This window comes from Petaurus breviceps, unplaced genomic scaffold (assembly GCF_028583685.1).
Source record: "Petaurus breviceps papuanus isolate PSGF00001 unplaced genomic scaffold, PetGlider_PUasm1.0 90752, whole genome shotgun sequence".
In the NCBI taxonomy this organism is placed as follows: domain Eukaryota; kingdom Metazoa; phylum Chordata; class Mammalia; order Diprotodontia; family Petauridae; genus Petaurus; species Petaurus breviceps.
Window position 1 is genome coordinate 13171379 of NW_027187336.1, and position 25059 is coordinate 13196437.

At 35.8% G+C, this 25059-nt stretch overlaps 1 protein-coding gene across 1 annotated transcript in view; it reads left to right on the top strand.

Moving 5' to 3' along the window:
• The window catches only part of THSD7B (thrombospondin type 1 domain containing 7B), a 1193076-nt gene that overhangs the window by 173229 nt on the left and 994788 nt on the right, over window positions 1–25059 (top strand). The window contains exon 2 of the mRNA XM_069067855.1: window positions 2784–2958. Within this exon, the coding sequence (XP_068923956.1) occupies window positions 2820–2958 (139 nt within the window). The 5' untranslated portion in view covers window positions 2784–2819. The remainder of the gene's footprint in view (window positions 1–2783; window positions 2959–25059) is intronic.

A 25059-nucleotide genomic window follows, 5' to 3' on the forward strand; every position in this document is an offset into this window, starting at 1 on the left:
TTGTAGCACTGACTCACACCTTCATGGCTTCAAATATGGATGAGACAATGATTGAACATTTTAGTTTAAAAGGTGGGGGTTGAAGAAGAACTATATTACATCCATTTTAGTGCTTGAAAATCTATACTTTGAATTTTTTAAAAAGTGAGGAGGTTCTGATGAGTGATTAAGCATGGCAGGTGGAGTATTTGAAAGCAATACTTTTTGATGCTTGTCTTGTAGATTATGGAGAACTGATCCCACTCAATCACTTGCTAAGTGGGGGAGCATGTAAATCAACTAACTTCTCTGAGCCTCCATTGCCTCATGGGTTATATAGAGATAATTCTTTGATGACCTTCAGATTCACAGATTTGTTGTGAGGAAGGTACTCTGCTCTTTTCACACCCTCTGTAAATGCAAACTATTAATATTTTTAACATTAATTAATTAAACTATTTAAATATGTATAACATTTAAAAATATTTAATATTTTAATATCAATTAAACTACTAAAATTTTGAAGATTATAAACTTACCACTGAAATCCACCTCTGTGGCTTCATTAGGATGCTCAGTCTATGTTAGGGAACTCTAAACTGTGTCAAGTCTTACTAAGTTGAAAAGGCTGTAACTATAGGTCCAGTGATGGCCTGTGTTCTCTCTGAGGTCCAGCCTCACTCACTACATGATGGAAAAATATTCATCACTAGGTTGCCTAAGTATGATAAATTTTTGTCCAAAGACATTCTTGGAGACCCTTTGCTAAGTTATAGCAGGGTTACACTAGTGAAGGGACAACAAAATCACACTTTCTATGTTGTATTAAAATAAGTTCCTTCAAAGGCATTGATTGTGTTGTGGTACCCTCAACAAAAGAAACCTATATTCTGTGAAAATAGTGTGACTTTGATGAACAAATGTATCAGTCAGTCTCCTGAAATGGAAATAGTCCTGGGAAAACAATGATTATTCCAAGAATTTAAAATTTCATATGATCTATCAAGTATCAAAATTTATTAAAATGTAAACATATATATATACATATCAGTTAGAAAACATTTATTAAATTCTAATATATATCAGGTACTATGCTATGTGCTAGAGATAGAAAAAAGGGAAACAATAATCTCTGCTCTCAAGGGGCTTATAGCCTAGGGGACACAACATGCAAACACATACACATATGTATATGTCCATACATGTGCATGTGTGTATACACACATATATGCATATACCTATATATTTAACAAGTTTAATTTATATTTAATTTAAATAAATTTAATACTAAAATTTAAATATATCTGAAAATATACATACATGTATATAAAATTGAAGCTAATCAATAAAGAGAAGACACTAGTATTAAGGGGGATCAGGAAATTTTCTCACAGAAGATGAAATTTTTAACTGTGACTTGAAGGAAGTAAGGGAAGCTAGGAGGTAGAGAAAGGAGGAGAGAAAATTCCTGGCACACTAGTTCGATAGGAAACAACCAGCAAAAATGCGCAGAGTTTGGTGAAGGTGCAAGAGACTTTAATGACGATAATGTCCCTGGATTGTAGATTACATGGTAGAGAGTAAAGTATAAGACTAGAAAGGTGGGAGGGAGCCATGTTGTGAAGGGTTTTTGCACGCCAAACAGAGGATTTTTTATTTGATCCTGGATGTCATAGGGAGCCACTGGAGTTCATTGAATAGGAACAGGGTAGTGACATTTCAGATCTGAGGCTTAGGAAGATTAATTTGACTGCTGATTAGAAGATGGATTGGAGTGGGAGTGACTTGAGACTGAAGCAGGGAGACAAGCCAGGAGCCTATAACAGTAGACTAGGCATGAAATAGTAAGGGCTTATATGAGGGTGATGGCAGTAGAGGAGAGAAAGAGGAGTAGATGGGAAATGTTACAAAAGGTAAAATCCACAGGCCTTGGCAATAAGTTAGATATGGGGAGTGAGAGGGAGTGAGGAACTGAGGATGCCAGCTAGGTGGTGAGCCTGAGTGACTGGGATGATGAGGATCCCCTTAGCAGTAATAAGGAAGTTTGGAAGAGGGAAGGTTTTGTTTGTTTGTTTTTTGCTTTGGGGAGGGAAATTGTGCTTAACTGACTTGCCCAAGGTCCCACAGCTAGTTTTTGTGTTGTGTCTGAGGCCAGATTTGAACTCAGGTCCTCCTAACTCCAGGGCTGGTGCTCTATTCACTGTGCCACCTAGCCGCCCTTAGGGAAGGTTTTTTTTTTGTTGTTGTTGGTTTTTTGTTTTGGGTTTTTTTTTTAGAAAGATAATGAGCTCAGTTTCAGACATGTTGAGTTTGAGATGTCTATAATACAGTTAGAGATTTACATTCACTCACTCACACACACAAAGTTAATGTTATATAGTGTGTAGAGAGCTGGCTTCAGATGCAAAAAGATTTGGTTTTTAGTATCACTTCTAATACTGCCTATGGGATCTTGGGCAAGACAGTCCCTTTCTCCGTACTCAAGGAAATTCTCTAAGATGATAAATTGCCGAAAAAGTGTCTACCTACTTTGTTAAAGTAATTTCCTTATCGGGAGCTCTCTTCACCAATGAAATCACAAGGATAGTCTCTATGCCTATATTTTTTGCAATTAAACCTAAATTTTTGCAATTAAATGGGCATGTAAGTGGAAAAAAAAAACATTGAAAAAGTTATTTCTGAAGTTCTACTGCTTAATTTGCAAAGTGATGAGATAGAGGTTTTCTCTAGTTTGCATATATATGTATATCTATATCTAACTACATGTTTTCTTGATCATTACAAATTTTCTTTCTTTATTATAGGAATAGGGAAAACAAGAAGCAAAAAAAATCTGAAGAATGTTTCCAAGAGTCAATCTGGCTGTCACACACTGGTTATGGAAAAGCATGAGAAAGCCCTGTCTCTTACTTTGTCTTGTATTGCTCCTAACAACTCATTTGGAAGGCAAAAAGGATACTCAATTCATCTGGAAACCAGGTAGGAATGCTTGTGCTATTCTTTTTTTCACATTTCTTTTATCCCCCTCACTTTTATTCATAAGGCAAAAAAAAATGTTAGTTTCTAGCTTTAATTTGGCAATGGTATAATGTCTCCAGAGGAGAAAAATATACTGGGGTCATTCTGAACATCCTTTTTTGTAAAGTGTGGGGTTGATCTTTGAATATAATTGTTGTGATCATCACAAAAAGATTCATTTATCGTTCCCTGTTTCCTCTGGCAAACCCCAATCCAGAAGTGATGCCAGTTTCAGATTTTCATATTGCTGTCAAGTAAAGTTATGATTTTCATAGCTACATCTCCTTCTTTGTCAAGGTTTTCCATATTTCTCTGCACAGAACCAACCATTTATTGCAAAAATGACATCTGAATTTAGCTGACAGCCTCTTGCTAAAAATTATTTGGACCAGTCGTGCAGATTTCTTTTAGAGGATACTCTAGTTAGATATTTATTATTAAATGCTTCCCAAGAGACACTCCATATTACCAGGTTTTGCACACTGAATAATTGCTCTTTCAACATTTCTTGTTAGTTATCTCTCTGAGAGTTGAAATATAACACTAATGTGTTTTGAGATGATTAGTTTCAACATTTATATAGTTTTTATTTTGTCCATATGAGTGAAGGTTTTTTTTTTAAACTATCTTGAATACATGGAAAGATACCCATGATTGTGTTCTGGAATAAAGTTTAATTTGTCAATGTAAAAGAATTATTAACATTTTACTGGCTTGTTAGTGTGGTTGAGAAAACCCAAACTTAGTTATTTGAACTTCTTAAACTTCCTTTGTTCTAGATTTCATTTGTTTCAAGTGTCTCAGTCATATATATTTATCCCCTTTTGAAGACTACCTATTTACAAAAGATAGCTTAGAAACTAAAAGTGTGCTATCTAGTAGGTTTGTGGTTCTTGAGCTTTGGTCTTTATGTCATAGGCCATAAATTAAATAGATTGTAAACTTATTTTGTCACCATGGAAATATTCATGAAAGTAATATTTGTAACATTTAAATGACTTTGCAAAAATAAAAGACTGAATTATGCTTTAAAGTATATTAACTGCTAACCAAGCACCATTAAAGATACAATCTGGAGGAAATTTAATTGCATTTAAGCCCTTATAAATTAATTTAATTGTCGACTCTGATATCTAATTAGTGATTTGCATATTCTTTCACAGTAGTTTCCACAGCTTTGCAAAGAGTTCTAAAAGTAGAGTATTGCCTGACTGTGAATGCTGCTGTTTTGTTTAAATTATAGCAGACTGAACATCTTATTAAATATAAAATTATAAACATGTGCATGTCTGTGTAAAAATGGCCTGACACTATGCTGTTTTTTTCCTCTACTAAAATTGTCTATGGTGGTTGTGTAACTCAAAGGTCTACCAATGAAGCCCAAGCTCTGGTAGGTCCCCCTATTCTGGAAAGGCAAAGGTCACTTGTCAGTTCTGGGCTAGCTTAGGTAAGTTAAGAAAAGCTTATCTCCATAAAGTTTGATTACAGCCTTAAGAGGTAACCTGGTTGGTCACAGACACTGCTTCTGTGGTTTAACAGAAATCTGATCTAGACAATTTGAGCACTAAAAGTTCTGGGTTTAAGTTTTGACATAGCTACAGTTGCATTTGTCTGGATGGAATGAATTAGTAGGAAAAGTCTGGTTTTCAAGTCAAAGTATCTGGGTTTGCAGCCTAGAACTATTTCATGTCCCTCTGTGTGACTATGATCAGTGGGCTTTATCTCCTTAAAACTCATTTTTTCCTCATTTGAAAAATGAGAGGGTTGAATTAGGTTATCTCTATGGTCTGTCCCAGATGCAAGTTTGTGATCCCGCTGTCCCTTCCACAGAGAGAGCTTGCAGATTGTCTTTGGGCAAACTGCTAAAGCACAGATGATGATGGTGATGATGACCATATATCAAAGGATATATGTATAATTCTTTAAAGTTTATAAAGTACTCTAGGTAGGACTACCTGTGTTTGTGTGTATGTTGAGGCTTGCAGCAACCCCATGAGATACAGGTATTAATTTATTCCTCTCATACTGGCATCCTAATGACAGTAGATGTATGTTTTCATCTCTCCCATGAAGTCAGAGGTGGTAAAAACATCTTTGACTTAAATGTAGAAAGCTGACTCCTATATTTCAATTCTTGGTCATCACTCTCATTCGCTATCTTGACATCTTAGACTAAGTGACAGTGACATTGCGGTGAGATATTCCTTATTTCTGATGATGCTCATTCCATTTAAACCTGAAATTTCATTTAATATCATTCAGTGAATATTATTATTGGCACTTTGGGATTTTGTTATCAAATCCAAGGACTCAATCTAAAAGCTGGGTTGACTTCTAATGAATAACTGATAAACTCTTATTTAGAAATTTTCTGGGTTCAGATTGTATTGTAAATCACTTAAAATATTTGTTCATTTCCTCCTATTCCCTTCAATCTAAAGGTTAGATCTTAGCAAAATTCAACTTACTTGGAAACATTCCTAGGTATGTCTTAACATCAGAAAAAAAAAAACCAAACAGTGAATAGATGAGTAATGAGTGAGTGAAAGACCATATAGTTAAAGCAATCCCTGTTGATGGAAAATTTGTGTTTAGCCATAGGATAATATGGGGGTCATTGATCTAGCAAGACTGTTGAATACCTGTCAACATTGTGATGAGTTCCTGTGAGCTATATGCAGTGTCAGGCAATCTGTCATCTAGGCAGAGGAAACAGAACCAGGTCAGCAAGAGTCTTGAATAAGAAGTGATATGGCTTCTTGTTTTGAGTAAATCTAATCATATTCCACTGCACAAGAGGGATGAGCAGAAGATGTCTTCATAGGGCTTCAGGGATCACTAATATCTTTAAATCTTTTTCCAAGCATAATTATTACAGAAGACTGTAAAACTTAAAATATTATGAAAATGTTAGCAGTCATTCCTGTGTTCTAGGAAGGGGAATTCACTTCTACTCTAAAGTAAGTTATAGCCATATAACTTCCGACAGTAACTCTGTGGCACACAGTAACACGAGCATTATTATACCCATTTTCTAGAGAGACAGTATGGTATACTAGACCAAGACTTGAATTCAAAGCCAGGAAGACTTGGGTTTAAATCTTCTGTCTTATACATATTGGCACCCAAGGAAATTCACTTAACCTCTCATTGCTCTAATCAACCCTCAAAGCTGACAAACTACAGAAAAGGCACTAACTTGAATCAGTAGAGAAGCTTCCTACTAGGGGATCCCTATACCAACAAAATAGCAAGTCAAGTCCCTGTTCCTTTCCCTTTCAGAAAAGTGAGGTGACTTGTCTTGTGTCATCAGCTTGGATAATGTTATGATCTGGTTATGAACCTAGGTCATCTGACTCTAAGTTTGGCAAGCATTCTATTATATCCCACTGTCTCTCTACTACTTTAGGAAGTTGTCCTCTTATGGAAAAAGACCTTAAATGTTGGAGGCCCAGAATAATCAAGAAAAAACTAGCTTCATTATTTTTGTGGAAGTAGTAAGACTACTGATATGTCTTGGGGAGGAAGAAATATTAGTTTATATGTATTTTTAAATAATACTGGGCTAACCCTATAGGTAGAAAACCCCTATTAGCCCATTAACCATTGGATATGAATTACTAATGTTGGATGGAGAGGGAAAGTTAGGGAATTTACCAACTGACTTTGGAGAGTACGCCTACATTCAGAGAGTACTCAAGATAAAGATAGTCGTAGGAAGGCTCTTGGTCAAATTGTCATCTGTATAGGAGAAACATAACCAGGTCAAGAAGAGTGAGAGAGTCCAGTCTAAATAGTAAGGATCACTGTAATATACAGTCAGCCCTTTCCATTCTAACTTAATGAAAATGAGGAAGTGGACTCAGGCAATGAGGATCCTGAGGCCTTTTTATTAGACTGTGGAATGTGTTGTGAGGCTTTTAGTTCATGGCAGGTCAGCTTTGCTTTTTGTTTTTCTCAGAATTGTTTTAAAAATTAGTTTGTAATGTTTGAGTATGGCCAAAGGATAGCAAGAGGAAGTCATCTGAGAGTGTTTCTTGAGTATCTGTGAGGTATCAGTCAGTCAGTATCAGAGCAAGGGACTCAGGTCTTTCTTTTGGGCCCCCTTTGTGATAGTAATGGAATGTGGAGATTCCCCTGTATTGGGCTTGGTTTTCAAATTGATTGTATTAAAACCCAGAGCTTGTTAATCCCACCTGTGGGATGGACTTTTTGATGTGAAAAGAAAGTCCTGACTGGGAGGAGCTGGTGACGTAGATTTGGAGAGACACGAGGGAGAGGCGGAAGTTCTTTTTGGGAAGCAGCACCTCGTGGAGAGGAGAGACTAAGAGATTGCTGGTGGCCGCTTTGAATTGCCCTGGACTTTTGAGACCTGCCCCCTGAGCCGCCAAGGACTGAGGAGACATGGCTGTTTTGCTGGTACTTTGTCTGTCTGTTTTGATGTTATTTTGCCAGATTTGTCCACTGGTGAAAGACTGTCCTGTTGAAGAAGTCCTGGAACCTGGCATTTGGTTAAGAAGGCCTGAGACTGTCCTGCAGACAGAGAGTGAATACTGTCCACTGGTGAGGGACAGTACTGTTGTTGCAGGGGTCTGGAGACTGTCCGGCAGACAGAATGAATACTGTCCACTGGTGAAGGACAGTGCTGTTGTTGCAGGGGTCTGGGAGCCTTTCTGTTGGTTCGGAAGCCCTGAAGAAGGATTTTCTTGTTGTATGTTTACAGAAATCCTGGGAGAGGGCTTTGCTAATGTGTTCAGGGGTTCTAGGACTGTTCTACAGACAGAGGATAAATTCATGAAGGGACTGGCAATGTATCTTATGGCCTTGCTAAGCCTTGTCTCCCCAGGAACTAAGATTGCTGAGAACTTGCCTCGTGTCAAGATGAAGAAAAGACCTCCATTTGGGTATTAAGTGCTGTGTTTAAACTTGATGTAACTCTGGGGTAGATTCAATTGTGATCCAGGGGTGGGGAACTTTTGACCTTTTTGTGTTCTATGGTTGAGCAAATGAATGTATTTTACTTATGTTTGGAAACTAATCTCCATTTGAGAAGAGGGGCTTTGTGGTGGACTTAATTAAGGTATAGCCTAGGGGTGGAGAAGTATTTGGAACAGAGACTTTGTAATTGATTGAATGATTGGAAAGTCCTGGGGTGGGGTAGGCCTTGGAGATGATTTAATCACACTTAGTAAATGCTGTATTTTGAATGATGTCATGTTTTGATCTTCTCTGTTCTGGGTTTGTTACTGAATAAAATAGAGAGCACCTATGCTGGTATTTTGAACCTGGGAAGTTGCCTTTCCTTGGCATTACATTACACCCTTATACTTGGACCTTATTACTCTCTAATACATACATACAAAAAAACATACGTATCAGGTGGCCAGGTGGCGCAGTGAGTAAGAGCGCCGGCCCCGGAGTCAGGGGACCCGGGATCGGTTCTGGCCTCAGATACTTAGCACTCACACAAAATAATTGGCCATGTAACTTTGAGCAAGTTACTTAACCCCAATTGCTTAAAAAATACATACATATTATATATATATATATATATATATACATATATATATATATATACACAGATATTTATTTAAATTTAAAAATAACTGAGCTCCAAATCTCTCTCTCCCTTTAGCCCCTCCCCCAATCACTGAGAAAACAAAAAATATATCAATTATACATGTGAAATCATGCAAAACATAATTCCATATTAGCCATGTTGCAAAGAAAAAGCAAGAAAAATAAAGTGAAAAAATTACACTTCAATTTTTACTCAGAGTTCAGCAGTTTTGTTTTCTGGTGGTGAATGGCATTTTTTTTATTATGAGTCATTCAGAATTAGCTTGGATCATTGTACTGATAAGAGAAGCTAAGTCTTTCAGTTGATCATCATTACAATATTGCTGCTGATGTGTACAACATTCTCCTGGTTCTGCTCATTTCCCTTTGCATCAGTTCATGTGAGTCTTTCCAGGCTTTTCTGAAACCATTCTCTTCATCATTTCTTATAGCACAATAGTATTCCATAACAATCATATACCACAACTTGTTCAGCCATTCCCTAATTGATGGACATCCTCTCAGTTTCCAATTCTTTGATTCAGGGTTTGTCCTTGGCCTAAAATACCCGTACTAAATTTTCAGACAATGGAAGATTCAGGAATCAGAGTTGGGACACATTAGGAGAAAGGAGTCACAAAAATCCAAGAACACTGAAGACTGGAGGTAGGCAGACTTGAGGAGATGCTATGAATCAAGTTCACTGAGTGGAATGAGGTAGAACTGGAGAGCAGCTCATTAACAGTAAATTAGAGAATGCCTAACCTTGCTTACCTGTTCCTGGATGCACCTGGTGACACCTATACCATCTGATACTTGCTCCATGTTAACTTTTTCAAATCCTACCATATTCCTTACAGACCTATGATGGACAAGTAGTAAGTATTTTTTTTTTAGGTGGAATGGATAAAGTCTGGAATTCAAATTTTGTGTAGGTCATTATCTAAAGATTCATAAGAGGAATAGCTTTAAAGGACGAAAATTATTTAATATATTTTAGGAAAAAATAAAGTACATTAGATTAGGGAGAGGAATGAGTTTTCAGGTCACACAAGGGAGTTTCTTAAATAATGTAAATATTAAGCATGTTCTAGTAATGCATTGCCACATACTAGCACATTCTGGTAATACATTAACACATTCAGTTCAGATTTTTTAGGGGTAGGATTGAAAATGACAAAATTAAAAATATGACTTTAAATTTGGCCTCACATTTTCAGATTGCTTATGCATTGGGATGTTGTGCACTTTTCTAAAGGAGAAGAGAAAAAAGAGGTGGGTTGGAAGAGGGTTTGCCTGTATTCATAAGTGGGCCTAAATAATTACACTGAATGTTATCTAGGTGCTGAAGATATCCCTCTATAGAACAGACCTTTGAAAAGCTGCTTACACTGTAACTTGTAAATTCATTAAATCCTGCTCAGTCAATAAATAATGACTCAGGTGAAAAGAAAGATTTAAGTTCTGAGGGTAAAGTAAGTTAAAATTAATCTCTTTTTTTTTAATGGAAGAGATATTTAAATGGCATGGCATGAGAAGCTTCTTCCGCATCTCAATCAGTTAACATTTTATTAAAGCTTGAATCATCCATTCTTCCCTCCTACCCTTCCCTTTGCACTGGAAACCCTTTTTGAAATGTGCAGGTAATCTAACATTTAATAAATTAGGAGGGAGGAGGAATTCAAGAGGCAGCTAATTGTTATAAGTATAATATAAATTCATAAAATTATTCACCTAGGCATTTAATTAAAAATAAATAGCTTTAATAAATAGCAGATATCTCTGTATCTTGGGGGAGGAAAAGCTCTTGGTCACACACACACAGCACAAGTAGCATTGAAGCAATATGAAAACTGTAAAGAGATCAAGTCCTTCTAAAGCTTTTATACAACAATATTACAAAACACAATACTTTATACAATATTATCAAAAATAATGGACTGACAGAATATCTGTTTCTAGTTCTGGTTCTACCACTTACTTTTCATGTGAACTTTAAAAAGTCCTGTAAACTCTCCGAGTCATATTCACCTAATCTAAGACAGGATTGTGCTTGTGTGAACTCTAACCAAACCTATAATTAAAATTTCTGTGTGAGCATTTGGAATAGGCAATTGCTACAAAAACCTTGATGTGTTGTTTGGTTCATTGTCTAGATTTAAGAAAGTATTAATGATAAAAGTGTTTACATATATATGCATATATGTTCATGTATACATTTACATATATACAATGTTTATGTGTATACTATATTTTCTCCCTTTGAGTGTCCAGTTGTTAGGCATTTACTAGCCTATTCTGTATTATTCTATAGACTTTGCTTGAATTCAATATGGGTGCAATACAAGTTTCCAGGAATGAAGTTCTCATCAGGCTGGAGGCTTAGTAACTTTAGGATAATAATAAAATTAACAATAACAATAACAGATATTCATCTAGGGTTCTGAGGTTTGTAGAGTTCTTGGCCTATGTTATCTATGTTACCTATGTTAGTCTCACAACATCACTATTCAAGTAACACAGACTCTGGGACTATCCTAAACCTCCATTGTACTAGCAGGTTGGGGCCCCAAAGGGTGGTTGCCTACATCTCTCCTCAGTGTACTAAGGAGAACCCCAAGGTTTTATCTAATGAACTCCCACCCATTCACTCAAATGTGCTTCTCCCATTGATTATCAGCTGCTATGAAGAGAGAGCCAGATTTAATTAGTTTGAGGTTAGTTAGTTGAGGTTAAGCAGATAATTTCAGGCTTGGAGTCAGGAACACCTAAGTACAAATCTAGCCTCAGACACTTGTGTGACCCTGGGCAAGTCACTTGACTTCTTTATGCCTAAGTTTCCTCACATGTAAAATGAGGATAATAATAGTATCTAACTACAAGGGTTGTTATTTTAGGATCAAATAAGACAATATTTGCAAATCTCAAAGCACTATACAAATTGCTGTTGTTTAGTCATTTTCAGTTGCCTCCAACTCCATCTGACTCTACTAGTGATTTCTTGGCAAAAGTACAGGAGTGTTTTGTCATTTTCTACCCCATCTCATTTTACCAATGAGGAAACTGAGGCAAACAGGGTTGAGTGCCTTGCCCAGGGTCACACTGCTAGTAAGTGTCTGAGGCCAGATTTGAATTCAGGAAGATGTCTTCCTAACTTCAGGCCTGGCACTCTATCCACCTAGCTGCTCTCAACTATATAAATGCTAGCTGGTGGTGGTGGTGGTGAGGTTGAAACAAGTAATTACTAATATATTATAATAAGAATAGTTTATATAAACATTCTTTTCCCCCTCCCTCTCTTCAAGAGTCTGGGAATACTCTTCTACAAGTACATAGAGACTAATGAACTCAAAGTATGTGTGGCCACAGAGTAATTAACAGTGACTGAATGAAAGGCCTTTTTTTCTTCCATGACATTCTCATGATGTTTCCTTTAGGCATGACACAACTTTATTCTGGCTCTTTGTAGTGTTCTCCAGCTGTCTTTCCTCAGTTTGTTAAGATGGCTTTAGGCTCCAGTTGCAGGGGCTGCCATCAGCCCTTGCTATCTCAGAAATACCTGTGGAGTGGCAAAACATCTTTAGACCCTGCAAAGTTCACAAGGTTATACACAGAGACTTTTCTTCCCATTTTCCTCCCCCCCAAGTGATTTCGTTTTAGGGGGTTGGCAGCAATTTTGAGTGCTTGGGCTCCAAACTGGGTTGGTGTCTTATAGCAAAGGCATAACTGAGTCTTTTCCACCAATCCCAATATATTTCCTATGTAGGGGTATTTCATATTATCTAATGGTTTTCCTTCTTCTCAGACTGATTAAGGACTTCCCAGATCTAGTTTAATGCTTTTGATTGATTCATTGATTGTCTCAAGTGAGTTCTCATGTGGTTAATGTAGTTACTTTAAGTAGAATTGACTCTCATCAAATGGGGATGAGAATACCTGTCCTGATATCCTACCAGGGTTATTGTAAAGATTGTACATAAATATGTATATATGTATATACACATATCTCTACATGTATGCCTATGTGCAATGCACTTGTACATTCTATAGATACATGTGCATACAATATGCATGCACAAACATACATACATACATACATGCACATATGACAGCTAGGTGGCACAGTGGATAAAGCATTGGGCTTGGAGTCAGGAAGACCTGAGGTCAAATCTGGCCTCACACACTTACGAGCTGTGTCACCCTGGGAAAATCATTTAGCACTGGGAAAGGAAATGACAAACTATTCAAGTATCTTTGCCAGGAAAATCCCATTGATAGTATTGGCATGCTATCTATGGTCCATGGGTCACGAAGAGCTGGACATGACTGAACAGCTCAATGACTAAAATATGCATATTATATCATATATATGTAAAATGGGTTTGAAATTTGTAAACATATGTACATACACACATATAAATATACATAAACATATATATGTAAGTTGATTTTGTATTATTCTATTGTATAACATCAGGACCGATACATGTGTAACCTCAATTTTAAAATACCCCAAATCATGAAAAAACATGTATTCGATTAAAATCCTAAAGTTATTTCATCTACTCTGCTTTCCCAGTTAATAGCCTGTTAGTATATATTTATTTTTCATCCAACAAGGATTTATGGAGGAGCCATGGTACAGAGAATTCTACTCGAATTCATAGGGGGCAATGAAGAAATTCTATACACTCAATTTGGGAAACTATTATTAACTACTGCATACAAGGGTCTGTGCTAATGCTGCTGGGAATCACTTAGAAAAAAAAAATTCTGAGTTCAGGGAGTTTATAATCTAGTAGGGCTGTGAGTTCTCCAGTTCTCCTGAATATTAGGGCCTTCTCTCTGTGTTTATCTATAATTTTACACACACACGCACACACACACACACACACACACACACACACACACACAAACATCACTTATCCTTGATAGCAAAACCTATTTTTCGCCTTTCTTTGAACTCCCAGGTTAATACATAGGAGGAACTTTAAAATGCTTATTGACATGACGCCTTGATAAGCCATGTACATAAATATCTGTATTAAAAATCAACACTAAACTGGTGGTTCCCAATCTGTGGGCCAAAGATCCATGGGTAGGGTTGGACAGGTTACATGTGTGTTTCTATAAATGAAACTTATCCTCTGTAGACTTGAATAAATAACATTTTTATAGGTATGTGTTTGAATTTTCCCATATGCATATACATGAAATAAAAACCTTAATCCATTGTAGTGGAACTTCTTTTGTATGTGTTGTTATGTATTTTTCCAAATAATGGCTACTATTGTGTAGGGGGGGTAGAGTGAAAAATTTTGGGACATTACAGAGAGGTCATTTTTTTGAAAAGTTAAAGACCAAACAGTCTAGGAATTTGAACAGAACTTCCCTGTCATGGGTATGATTAAAAAAGTGAGTATGAGGACCATGATCCCAACTCAGATTTTTTTTTCCATGTAAATTATACATCTGCTTGAGAAATGGCACATTGATGGTGAAATTTCCTTGGAACAACCAGGGACAGTTCTTCAGTCTCCAACTCCTGCCTTTTTCTTCCAAGGAAGAATTCCTTTTAAAAGGAATCCAAGAACAAGAAGAATAGAAAAAATGAGTTTAATCCAACAAAATAGGATTAGAGAATAGATTAAAGATTTAAAAACAATGTTTACAGTCTTAAAACGGCCTTCAATGTTTTAAAATTTGACTTTTAAGACATCTCAACCTAGGAGGATATTGATACAACTTGAATGTAAATCGAAAGTCATACCCTATATGTTTGTTGACTTTGCATGCACAGTTATTTTAGTAATATGGGAAAAAAAAACTCTGAATATTTGAACAAATTTTAGCCGTTGAGAAAAAATTGTGAGTGTGAACTAGACCAGGGATTTACACCATAAAATAATCTTTTACTTTCACTATTATGGTTGTTTTATCTCTCTGATGACAGTATGTTCTGACCAAGCTTTGTTTTTCTTGCCAAAAGTAATCATGTGCTTTAACCACCTTCTCCTTTCCTTCTCTCTTTAGGGTTACTAGGGGAACAGAACTGTGGGTCATACAGGAAATTTGTGAAAGTATTTTCCCCTTTAAATTTATCACTATTTTTTTGCTTTTAAAAAAGTAATCTACTACTGAGATAATACTTTTTTTCACCTAATGTTGGATTTCATTCACAATACACATTCCGCTTATACAAAGTAGCAAAATGAATGATAAAAACATAACAGATGGGAAGTTTTTTGGGTAGTTTTTCCTTAGGGTTAATAATTTTTTAATTGAATGCAGCTGTTGGAGAGATTCCTGTTGCTATATATGAGTACAACATTGAAAAGGGATAGTTGTATTCTTAATATGTTTCAGAAAACTGTATTTGGGGCTTAATTACTTTACTGAATTTGTAAAGAACTTCACCACATTTAAAAATAATTATGCTGGAAAATAATAAGCTGTCTCACATTTTGTTTCTACATGGTGGGCAATTCTTTGTTTTGAGAGGGTTGCTCTTTTCCCCTCTCTTCAGCATTTAGAACACAAATTACCTTAGACTCCAATACATGCAAATTGGGGGAAAAAATCTGGTTTCCTTCAATGGATACGAGCTATCAGAGCAAATTTTGATTCACTGTGTATGTGTGTATATGATATATGTGATAGCTATACTAGAGATGTATATGTACACATATCTACATGTACACATACACATGCATATATCTATATACATATATAAATCTATTTGCGATAATATTTATCGCTATATAAATGCACAGTGAATAGAACACTAGTCCTGAAGTCAGGAAGACCTGTGTTCAAAATCCAGCCTCAGATGCTTACCAGCTGTGTGAACCTGGACAAGTCATTTAACCTCTGTTTGCCTCAGTTTCCTCAACTGTAAAGTGGAGATATTAACCATACCTACCTCTCAAAGTTGTGCAAATGAAATATTTGTAATGTGTACATGTAATTGGCATGTAATAGGTATTCAATAAGTGCTTATTCCCTTCCCCTCTTCCAAAGACACTTGGATATGCACATTAATTTTAACTATGGTAGCAGTCATTTTTCTATTGGCATGTCTCTGGCCATTTGTACAGCTGGTTATTATCTGAGATAGCTAAGTAGTGCAGGAGACACAATGCTTGGCTTGCATTCAGGAATATGGGTGAGTTCAAATCTGGCTTCAGATACTTATTAGCTGTGTCACCCTGGGTAATTCATTTAACTTCTGTGCCTCAGTTTCCACAACTGTAAAATAGGGATAATAGTAGCACCCATCTTGCAGGGTTGCTGTGAGGATAAAACAAGATAATATTTTTAAGGTGCTTGGCACTGCCTGACACATAGTAAGCCAGATAGATAGATAGATAGATAGATGAATGGATGGATGGATGAATGAATGGATGGACAGATAAAGATATACATGTATCTTTCATTAACTCCTAGATCACAGCAGTTTCTGATGTTGGGTCTCAGAAATCTATTGATTTCTATAGTTTCTACTAAGGAAAATCAGACAGTTTTCCAAGTTATAGGAACAATACAGCTATAGAATTGGACAAAAGCAGCTCATTCTACCAGAGATATTAATAGAATCTCAACATTCAAAAAATGTAATTGTTTATTTGACAACAGTTTTTAGACTGTTTGGACAAGTCCATTCTGATACCTGAGAATGACCTGCCTTCTCCTAAAAAATTGAAGTTGGAAAAGATAATGATGCAAGAGAAGATCCTATATATATGTCTACTTAGATGTTCCTTATAAGAAAAGTCTCAGAGATTTTCTTTTGGGTGTTATGAACCTGCTATTATTTATGAAAATGGAGTTTTCCATGGAGTTTGCTTTAGGACATAAATTACATCTTTAATATATTCCCCAACTTCTTTCAGGTTGGAGTAATTTTTTTGTGCAGACCTACAAGTACAAGTAAAGAAATAGTAATAATAACTCAAATGTGTATACCACTTTTCATTTTGCAACGTGCTTTCCTCGCAGCAACTTTCTAAAGGATGTGGTAGCCCAGATGTCTATAGTACTTAAGGTTTATAAAACACTTTTCTCATAACAGTCCTTTGAAATAAGCGGTGCAAGGATTTTTATCTCTCTTTCACAGATGGGAAAAGTGAGGCATAGAAAATTGAAGTAACTTGAGTAGGGTCACAAAGAGCTAGAAAACTGGTGAGTCAGGATTCATATATTTCAAATGTGAGTTCAGTGCTCTTTCCATCACAATATGGCTTTGCTTTTTATAAATCTTGCTAATTATTGAAATAAGGTCAAAATAATTATCCTATTGCAGTAACTATTTCACAGGAATTTTGCAAGGCTAAAATGGCATAATATGTACACATCAAGCAGTTTTCAAATCTTAAAAATGACTTAGAGATGTCAACTATCTTTATCATCATCAATCCCACTATTGAAACTCTTCCTTTATAGCTGATGATGACCATTAAGAATTATATAACCTTACTAAATGCTTGCTAAATTGAATTACTGACTCTTTCAAGCCAAAGGAAACTGAATAACTTAACAAGTTTCTTTAAGAATGATTTGAATGTTTTAATACATGTCAAGATCACCTTATGACAACCAAGAAAGTTAATGTAAGAGAGCCATAGTTTGCATGACAAGTGAGATTATAGATCTGCTATTACCTGACATGGTCCGATCATATCTGAAGTGTTTTTTCAGTTGTTGATATCACAACTTTTGAAGGATATTATTAAACTGGGGAGCATCTAGAGGAAGGTGACTAGGATGGTGGCAGTTATTGAGGTCATTTCCCCTGAGAACAGGTTGAAGAAACTAGAAATGTTTAGAGTCATTTAATGATGCATGGATAGAGCATAGTACATACAGTCTGGAAGATCCAAGTTCAAGTATTACTTAAGACACTTACTAGCTATGGGAACCAGGGGAAGTCACTTAACCTCTTAGCACAGTGACTGGCTGGTATTAGGCACTCTATAAATGCTTATCCCTTTTTCTTCCCCTGTTTAGCCTTCAGAGGCAGGGGTGGGGCAAGAGGGGGAAGACTTAATGGTAGGTCAATAGTTCAGTCAATAAACATTTATTAATCACCTACTATGTGCCAGGCACTGTGCTAAGTGCTTTTTCAAATATTATCTCATTTGATCCTAATGACACGGTGAGACATGACAGTTCTCTTAAAGTATTAAATGATTGTCAAGCCTCTTGATGAGGGTAAAAGAGTGTATAAGAGCTAGTTTGAAGTTTAACATAAAAAACAAACAAACAAAAAACAAACCTAAGATCTTGACCCCTGGTCCTATCACAAAATAGAGGGAGAAGAAAGGAGGCAATGTCAGATTTTATATTCTTGAACTCAAAGATCATTGTGGACAATGACTGCAGACATAAAATTAAAAGACTCTTGCTTCTTGGAAAGAAAGTATGATAAATTTGGACAGCGTTCTAAAAAGCAGAGACATCACCTTGGAGAGAAAGGTCTGTATAGTCAAAGCTATGTTTTGTCCAGTATCAACGTATTGCTTTGGACTATAAGGAAAGCTGAGTGCCATAGAATATATTCTTTCAATTTGTGGTGCTGGAGAAGACTTGTGAGAGCCCTTTGCACAGCAAGGAGATCCAATCAGTAAATGCTTACTGAAATTAATTCAAGCTATTCACTGGAAGATCAAGTACTGAAACTGAAGCTCAAATACTTTGGCCACATAAGAAGAAGATAGGACTCATTGGAAAAGATCCTGATTTTGGGAAAAATCAAAGGCAAAAGGCAGAGGATTAAACAAATAGTGTCATGGAAGCAATGAACATGAACTTGGGAGGACTTTGAAGGATAGTGGAAGACTGAAGGGCCATGAAATCCATGGGGTCACAAAGAGTTGGATGTGATTGAATTGACCATGATTTTATGCTAAGTCCCAGAAGATCGAACTAGGAGTGATGCACGGTTATTACAGAGGCTAATAGTCAATATAAAGAGAAATTTTTAACAATTAGAGCTATTGAAAAGTGTGACTGACTGCCTTTGGAATCAGTTAAGTTCTCCCTGACTGAAGATTTCTAAGCAAATGCTAGATGATCACTTTACCCATATATTGTACAGGGGATCCTCGTTCAGGTAGGGAATGGACTAAATGCATCTGAGCTCCCTTTCAGCTGTGATATTTTATGATACTAGAAACTGTCCAAATAAACTTATTATAAATGTATCCACTATATGTAAATGCACACTTGGGTAGTAATAAATTAGGAAACATACTCTGAATAATCGTTACTATTCCAACATGTAGAAGTACTCTATTGTTCTGTTATAGGATGGAAAAAAATGAAGTTTTTTTTAGACTAATCAATAAAGCAAATGCCCTTTAAAGTTACTAATAGTCCTTGCTAAAAACCTTTATTTAAATATACAACTAATTAAGATACAGCAGAAGGAACTGGTTTTTACCTTATTAAGTTGAGGTTTTAAAAGGAGGACTGACCTGGAGCAGTAAGGAAATACATTGATTCTCTCCCAAGAGATTAGTTAAAGGCAGCACTTGGAAGCACATTTCTTGTTATGTGGTTACCCTCCCTCATAGGAATGAACTTCTGGCATAGACCTTCTTTTTTGATATGCTGGAAAGGGCCCAGAACTGCAACTTTGGAATTTTTTTTTAATTTGCAACTCTGCTTTTCTTATATTGATGAACTAGGACAAATCACTTTATCACTTTGGGACTCGTTTGTTAAACAGAGATTTAATTAGACCCAGAACTCTCGTCTCACTCAAAAATTCTGTCATTTGAATATATTTATTTTGTAAGTAACTCTTTGGGAATGTACCTGTTTTGTTTGGTGAAAAATAGCTGGGGTACTTTACACAAAACTTGACACTGATTAGAGGGTGGATCCCTCAACACCATTTAAGAAGGGATCTCAGAGTATCTAGGCATTTCTTACTTGACTGTGCTACTTTGTGACTTCTCGTGACTTCTCTACTCTGCCCCAGGAAGCTGATAATTGGAAAGACTTCATCATCCTGCCTTGGGACTCTACCTCATAACCAGCCTCTTTCTTATTGGAGGGTAGAGCCAGGAGCACTAAAGCCTCCATTTAAAGAGGGGCCTCAGCTTAGTGTATCTCATTTCTCGCCTTACTGCACTGCTTTGGGACATCTCTAGCTGTTCCACTATGTCCCCATAGCAGAAATTTTCCTGACAACTCCCTGGCCATTTTCTTTTCAGTTTCTTTTTGTATGGAATCTCTGCCCATTAGATTGCAGACTTCTTGAGGACAGGGGGTGTCTTTTTTAAATCCCCAGTGCTTAGGATAGACCCTAGCACATAGTAGGTGTTTAATAGTTGTTTATTGATTAATATTCCTTCATATTGACTGTACCTTCTCCTCATTTCCATCTCTCATAATCTTTATCTTCATTTAGTGATCAGTTTAGATACTACCTCCTTTCCACAGCCTCTCCTACCATCTCACCTTCCCTTCTTTGTCTCTCTATCCCTACTTACATATATGTCTTGTGGGATTATAGAAACATAGATTTAGAGCTACAACAGAACTTAGAATCCATTAAGACTATCATCTTCATTTTACAAATGAGGAAAACAAGTACTGGAGGGGTCAAAGGAATTTCCCAGTCTCTTTAGTGTGTACCAGAACTTAGACTCAGAAACAGGCCCTCTGATTGAAATCTGTTGTTCAACAGTGTACTACAGTGCTTTTTAGATCTCATTGAGTTTTTGCCCTAGATGAGGACATATGGACCTTGAAATTTTTCTTCTGGAAAATCTTTGAATCCTTCTGGGAAAAGCATTAATGTTCATATCTTTATAGGATGTTGGACAGACTATGTTTTCTCAAGCAGGTTTTGCTATTTCTACTTAGGGAAGTATTCCTTGAAATATACTTAAGCACACACTGTGTTGTGTGTGTGTGTATTTGTGTGTGTGTGTTTTAAGAGGAGAACATTAAAGGTTTAAAGAAAGTCCAATGACTATAACTCTTAATATGTTGATTCTTTGCTAGTGAATAAGCAGCCAGTGGTTATTGAAGTACGGTCTCCTTTGCATGGCATGTCCTGTGTGGCTAGTCATGAAAAATCACTTTTCAAATTAGAACTTAATAAAAACTTTCCTACTCTGAACACTAAGCTCTACTCCCTGTGCGATTAGTGGTTTCATTTCTTTCTCAGCAGTTGGGTAATGATTATGGCTCCAGATGCTGCGAGAGTGATAAAGAGATTGATTAATTTCACTTGAAAGGGCATATGTTCAAAGAGAATCCAATTGGAACACCATGAATGAGGATCTGACATCCTTGCAGCAGAGATCCATGCTCCTTACTTGGTACCCAACTGAAGCTGAAAAAGGCTTCCAATGTTATTTATCTAGTCAATACATAAAACAATCAGTCTAAGCAACACCCCATAGATATGTGTGTGTATCCCTAATTCTGCTTTTGCAAATATGTCTGTGATTTGTCCAGAAAAGGAATGTTTGCATTCATTCTCCTGCCATGAAAGGATATGGCACTTTGCTGATCAGCAGATCTGAGGGTGCTATTTAAAAGTATAGATGCATTTAATACATAGAAAATTAAAAAAAAATCCCCAAACACTAACTCAAGATATACTTTTATTGTTACAACAGTAAGACGTTAAATGAAATCTTTTGCTGTAACTTTATTCAGAGAAAGAGCAAAATCTGGCATTGTTACTTATTTTATCTCAGCTTTATAAGGTTGCACTTATCCCTTGATAAGTTTTCTATGGCATTCTTCTTATTAAAAATTAAGTATGTTTCTCCACAACATTTTTGTTTTATTAATCTTTATTTTTATTATTTTTCTTTTTTAAAAAAGTATTTTATTTTTCCCCAGTTACATATAAAAACAAATTTTAACACTTTTTTTAACTTTGAGTTCCAAATTCTCTCCCTTCTTCCCTCTTCCCATCTGTTGAGAAAGCAAGCGATTCAATATAGTTATACATCTCCACAATATTTTTACTCACTCCTTCTAACTTTAATTTTCTATCTCACAACTTTGAGGTGATATCTTCCATTGTTTCAAGGTGATTTGAAGTTCATTTTTAAAGAACTACTCACAGTATAATATAGATGCTGAATATCATGAAGAGTTATTTGGCTTGGTCTTAGTTGGAGAAAAAAGGAAATTTGGTTGAGGCCTTAGTGAGTATAAGTCTGGTATTTAACAAGTGAGGCTGTATGATTTCACAGGAATGAGGAACCTGTGGCCCCAAGGCCCTTAAGTGTGGCCCTAAGACTGTATCCAGCCTTCATAGGACAAATAAAAGGACTTATTCTGTAAAACTTGCACTCAAGGCAGCATCCAAGGACATAGAAGGTCACATGTGGCCTTGAGACCACAGGTTCCCTACACCTGGTAATAGAAAGAGTATCAAATTTAGTCTATTACTGACTATTAACTAGCTGAGTTACCCTGGACCAGTCACCTTAAGCTTTCTAGTTCTATTTTAAAATGGTGGATTTGAATTTTTGCTTCTTACTACTCAGATCTAACGTTCTATAGCTCTGGAATGTTGTTTTGTTTTCAAGTTTATATCTCTTTGTAAACATATTTGTATGTGCATTTGGAAATTCAGATTTCCCCTTCACACAAAATTAGAGGATTACTCATAATAATATAGTGAGATAGACATATACAAATTCATATTAATATAGCACTTGATTTACACACTTCCCTAAAAATAAACTTGTAGTGTAGGAACTATTTCCATTTTACAAGTGAGGAAAGTGAGATCCAGATAAGGCAAAGGACTTAGTCATAATCACAGAACTTGGAAGGTTTAGAGTTGGACCAAAATATGGATCCTTTTTTGATACCACTTAACCAGTAAAGATTAGGATGAGAACATTTGTAAAGTATTTATGTTCTCAGGGACACAGAAATGGTCACATTCCTAGCACCTACATCTCATCTAGGTTTTTTAGAAGATTTGGAAACAATCATTATGACATTTTGGGGTTCTGCACATATTATTAGTTCAGTCTCATTTTCCATGTCCTAACTCTGACCGATAGAGCATGAATCATAATGAACTGGGATATTACTTCTTTTTTTTTTACCCCCTGGGTTATTGGGTAAAGTGTACCATACATTGCAAAGAATGCAGGTTTACATAGGCAAAGAAGGGATATCTTTCCTTCAGGCTATATTGGTATGAAATCTTTGGGGAAAGAGAAAAAATCTTTTGTTTATCAATAATTTTTAAACTATTTTAAGAAGTTTCAAATTTAACATGAAGAATTTCAGTGTGGATAAACAAATTTCAATCTAAATATTTTTAAAAAAGGCAGTGTGGTCTCTAAAAGACTGAGAAAGGAAGATCTAGGAACGGTGATATGAGAGAACTTTTATGGACCTTAGAATAAAGTCTTAAAGACTATTGGAAAAAGGTGACTTTAGGTCTTTTAATCCTTTTGATATTTTGGAGACATTTAAATTCAGGATGAACTTTGACAAGGAAAGGTCCCTGAGTATTCCTTTTTATTATTCTCAGGAAAAGAACTCAGTGATATCTGAATATTGTATACAAGATGAATCTGGTTAATAGATGATTTTTATGGCCTTCATATATTAATCTGGACATTTTGTATTCAAATGTAATGTTCAATGGTGTACAAAAATATAAAAAATTACTACTGCTTACTCACTTTCTTTAGTATCTTTGATTTGTTTGCCTTTGATTGATTTTGAAATAGATGAGCCAGCTTTCAGAACATTCAAAAATGATTTAATTATTACAGAAAACAAAGCAAATTTGAAGGTCTATTGATACACTGTGCAGAATAAGCTGGGGAACAGATGTAGGGGACATGGTGCCGATAGATGATACCTTTGTGTTGGCCTATCGGGTGCACATTTCCCTATAGACCTTCAATTCAAAAGGTCAAAGGGGTTGAATTTAATGGTGCTACTTAATCTGGGATCATCTGGGATGAGTACACAGAAGACTCATAATGGATATATTGTGGCTGTTTGGAGCCTCTAGCTAAGAGAATGGGGAAAAGGACAAGTTCATAATATACTGAATTTGTTCCATTTAAACTACAAAATGCATTATAAGCAATTAAACCAAGATGCTCAAAACTGATCTCTCTGCTAACAGCAGTTATTGCTTAGAAGTTTTGCATGCATATATGCATATAGGTATGTGTGTGATATATGTATTAGACACATATAAGTATGTGTATGTAATATACAAATATTGTATAATATAAATACATAGTTTATACACATGTATATAAATATGTGTATATATAACTATATATATTTGAGAGAGAGAGAGAGAGAGAGAGAGAGAGAGAGAGAGAGAGAGAGATTCAACTTGTGTATTCTAGTAATGATGAAGGCAGTTCTAGGAAGCCTAACTCCAGTTGTTCTGGAATTAGGGTTACATTTTCCATATAGTCACTAATACTTTCATAGAATGATAAAGTTAGAAGGGACTTTGGAAATTATCTCATCCTCCCATATTTCATAGATGAAGCAAATTCCTAGAAAGGTGAAATAATTTCAATAGGTCATTAAGAGCAGAACCAAGATTAATACCTGTGTTTCCTGACTCTCATTCTATGATGTTTATTTTTTTAAAATCATGCCTTAAAAAGCTAGTGTATGTTTGCATTCCAGGAGGCATAGATCAATGATAGTGTCAGTAATCTCTCCTTCAACTTTCCAGTTTAAAGTATTTAGCAATTTCCTTTCCCCCATTGCTCTGTTTCTCAACTATACTTTATGTACTCCGTCTTGTCTTTCTTTCCCCCCTTTTCAATTGGTTTTGTAGATGCACAGATTGTCAAAGCTAGAAGATAATTTAGTTCTAGCCCAACCCCTCATTTAACAGTAAAGAGCCACCCCTTTTAGTCTTTAGCTCCATTCCTGTGATTTGCTGTGTTTCTACAAAAAGTTTAAGATTGTGAAAAGTATATGGCTGCAGGCAAGGTACCATATGAATTCTACCTGACATTAAATGAGCTTACTATATAGTAAATTGACTATTCAGTGTTAGTGCTTAAAAAACAGGTGTTGATTTTGATTTTGTTACCTATAGTAAATTGATGTGAAATGGGGATTTTTTTTACCTATAGTAAATTGAAATGTAATTGGGGGAATATGGACAAAACCATGGGAAATTTTTGTTGTAATTTGTGAATTTCTGATTATCTATAGGAATGCAGGCAAACAGGGACATGGATATTCCATAATAGAGAACATACAAGAAGTTATTCTTTTGTGATCTTGGAAATTATTATAGAAATTTTTTGAAGAGTTACTTTTCTAATTGGGCTTTTTTAGATGAATATAAAAATGAGCTTTTAAGATAGCTGGGAGATTAAATAGGATAGATTAAGCATTTTTAGATAATATATACATTCATAATTTAATGTTGGATATATCTTTAGCACTATCTTATCAGTATCAGTTATAATTGGAGAAAAACAGGGTGAAATAGATAAACTTATCCATGTC